The 2,838-nt window shown below is 59.9% G+C and overlaps 1 protein-coding gene across 1 annotated transcript; it reads right to left on the bottom strand.

The window, feature by feature from the left end:
• Positions 1-915: 915 nt before the first annotated feature.
• On the bottom strand, positions 916-2,567 carry LOC125514273 (protein MODIFYING WALL LIGNIN-1). Its single transcript, XM_048679580.1, has 3 exons — positions 2,025-2,567; positions 1,696-1,907; positions 916-1,568 (listed from the first exon to the last, which is right to left on the bottom strand). Exons 1-3 carry the CDS (start codon positions 2,136-2,138, stop codon positions 1,259-1,261), a joined length of 636 nt encoding a protein of 211 aa, XP_048535537.1. The 5' UTR covers positions 2,139-2,567; the 3' UTR covers positions 916-1,258.
• Between the last annotated feature and the right edge of the window lie 271 nt (positions 2,568-2,838).

Below are 2,838 nucleotides of genomic sequence, written 5' to 3'. Positions count from 1 at the left end.
TTGACGACATACGTGATGCCTCATCCATGGCATTGCATGACACTTTGCATGGCATGATGTCTCAAAAGGATGTGAGGGGCGAGAAGAAGCGACAAAGCAAGGACGAGCAAATGAAGCAATACCTAGACCTTCAAAGAAAGAAGCTTGAGATGGAGGAGGCGGCCAAGAGGAGGAAGATCGACATGGAGGAGGCGGCCCGGCAAAGGCAGCTCGACATGGAGGAGGCGGCCCAGCAAAGGCAGCTCGACATCGAGACCGACAACGTCAAGGCCAGGCAGAGGCAGCTCGACATCGAGGCCACCAATGCCGCCACCAAAGCGAAGGAGGTGGCCCTTGCGATCATGAGCGTGGACTTGTCGAAGATGAGCGGGAAGACGAGGGCCTGGTTCGAGGCCAGGCAGAAGGAGATGCTCGACGCCGAAGGCCTGAACTAGGTCGTCAGATCGGCCGTGGCCATTCTTTTTTGGAGGCTGGCATGGGTGCCGCCCGCCCGCTGGGCCGCTATCAGTGTGCCGGCGAGAAAAACAATCATTTTGGAGGCTGGCTGTGTTGCCGACCGCTGGCTGTGTTGCCGACGAGGACAAATATTCATTTTGGAGGCTGGCTGTGTTGCCGGCCGCTGACTGATGCCGGCGATGGACGTGTAGGCCGTCGGCTCTGTTGCCGGCGTGATGAACTGGGCCGTTGGCCTGATGAACTAGGGCTTGGCATTTGAAAGTTGTTTCTTTTTTAAAAATAGACGCGGATAGGATAGTACAAACGGATGCGGCCGCGCGCTAGGCGTACCTCCACCACATCCCAGGACACACCCGGATACGATCTCATTGTTCTATCCAAACGTTTAGAATCCGAATAAAACGGACGTCCGATCCAAACGTTTAGAATCCGAATAAAACGGACGTCCGCGCGATGGAGTTCACAAACCCGTGTAATTTCTGTTCTGTTCTGTACGATCCTCGAGGACCTTTCCTTCTTACCAGTTCGGTAATGTCATTTACAATTTGCACGGCTACGTCAGTAAATGTGTCAGTAATTCTATGTACTGTGTCCCTCCCATCCAACCCACCGGCAGTACTCCCGAGATCGCCTTTCTCAGCTTTGCCAGCCTACCAAGATGCCCCACCCGAGACCAAAAAGGAGAAGATGCCCCCACTCGGCCTGGCCTTTGCGGGACGAACAGCGAAGCGTGCCATCGACCTCTCCACCGGTTGGCCCGCCCCGCCCTCGTGTCCGATCGATCCGCCGATGGCAGCACCGATCATTGCTTGGATCGCCCGCCCGGCTGTTCCGCGCTCGCGCCTGTTGCCGCGTCGACACGGATGGTAGTTGTGCAGGCGGCGTCTCCTCTGGCGCACGCCTTCGTGCTCGAGCCGGCCCCCGCGGTTTTGGTGGCGAAGGTGAGGCCGAGGATGAGGAGCGCCGTGACGACGACCAGCGCGGCGGCGCCGCCGAACACGCCGTTCCTGGCGACGTAGCAGTCGCCGTCCATCCACCCCCGGCCGTAGCGCTGCCCGCTGTTCATGCTCGCCGCCGTCGCCAGCAGGATCACGGCCAGCGCGAAGCACACCCTGCACGCACGCACGCCACCGTCTCGTCAGCGATTTGGCTCGGCCAAACAGAATTCTCATGTGGTGCTTCGGCGCGTACATATTTATGTTGCCACCATGGTCGTATTACACCGTAAACTGCACGTACCATGAGAGGGCCAGGAGCGCGACGGGCGCGACGCGGCCTCCGGTGGCGACGGGCTTGCCGGGCTTGGAGCCGGAGGCGCACATGGTGGTCGCGGCCGCGGTGGTGCCGACGAGCTGCGCGACCGAGAGGAAGGCGATGGCCGCGACGCCCAATTCGAAGGCGGAGCTCTTGGGCAGGGAGCAGAGGCTGCCGTCCAGCTTCATGTCCTCGTCCTGATCGAGCAACCGACAGGCAGGCGATTCAGATCCGATCGGGGAACCGGGAGCCTCTCGCCAATTGCAATCGCAACACGAGGAGCGCGACAAAGAGAGCAGGAGCAGGAGGCTGACCTTGACCCTGCGGAACTCGGCGGCGAGGGAGCAGGAGAAGGCGGTGGCGCAGAGCAGGACGACGATGCCGCAGACGGCGGCCCGGCAGGACAGCCCTCTGCCCCCCTTCTCCATCACCACGGGACGAGCCCGAGCTCGAGCTGAAACCCGAGCTGCTCCGTACCCAATTCACGGCTACCTCGCTTTCCCTTCCGGGAATTCAGACGCAATGATCCGCGACATATATACTGGCGAATTACGCGACCAACGACCAATCAGGCACGGTTGGTGGCGGCGGGAGACGACGGAAGCAGGCAGAGGCGGAGGAGGGAGACCGGGTGCTCCGCTAAACAAACCGTTGAAAAACGCATGGATTCGTCCACCCGTATGGACCGCTGGCTAGGAAGGAATTGGCAGGAGAGGAGGCTCGGGTCCCATGCTGATGGGCGGACGAACTGACCCGGCGGCGAACGGTTTGGTCAAAACCGGATAAGGGGGTTGCTTGCTTGGGGGAGGTGAGAGCTAGGAAAGCCGAAAGCCTGCACGGAACGAATCATACGCACACGCACGCACCGTAGTGGCTTGTCCTAGTCGGCCTACGCCCACAGCCCACTTGCGGTTGTTTACATGCACGGGTGATAGCCAGTCGTGTCGTGATCACGCCACCCAAATGGCCGGGTAAAACACGAGCTACTTATTATGACCGCTGCTTGTGCGTGCGAAAGATCCAAAAGGCGAAAATCTAGAGAGAGACGCCGGGCACGGGAGGACAGGGTGCATGGTGCATTTGAGGCTGTGTTTGTATAGTCAGGCTGAGTTGAGAAGGCTATGCAAT

Source organism: Triticum urartu, chromosome 6, assembly GCF_003073215.2.
Source record: "Triticum urartu cultivar G1812 chromosome 6, Tu2.1, whole genome shotgun sequence".
Taxonomy (NCBI): domain Eukaryota; kingdom Viridiplantae; phylum Streptophyta; class Magnoliopsida; order Poales; family Poaceae; genus Triticum; species Triticum urartu.
This window is presented reverse-complemented; position numbering and strand designations above follow the sequence as displayed.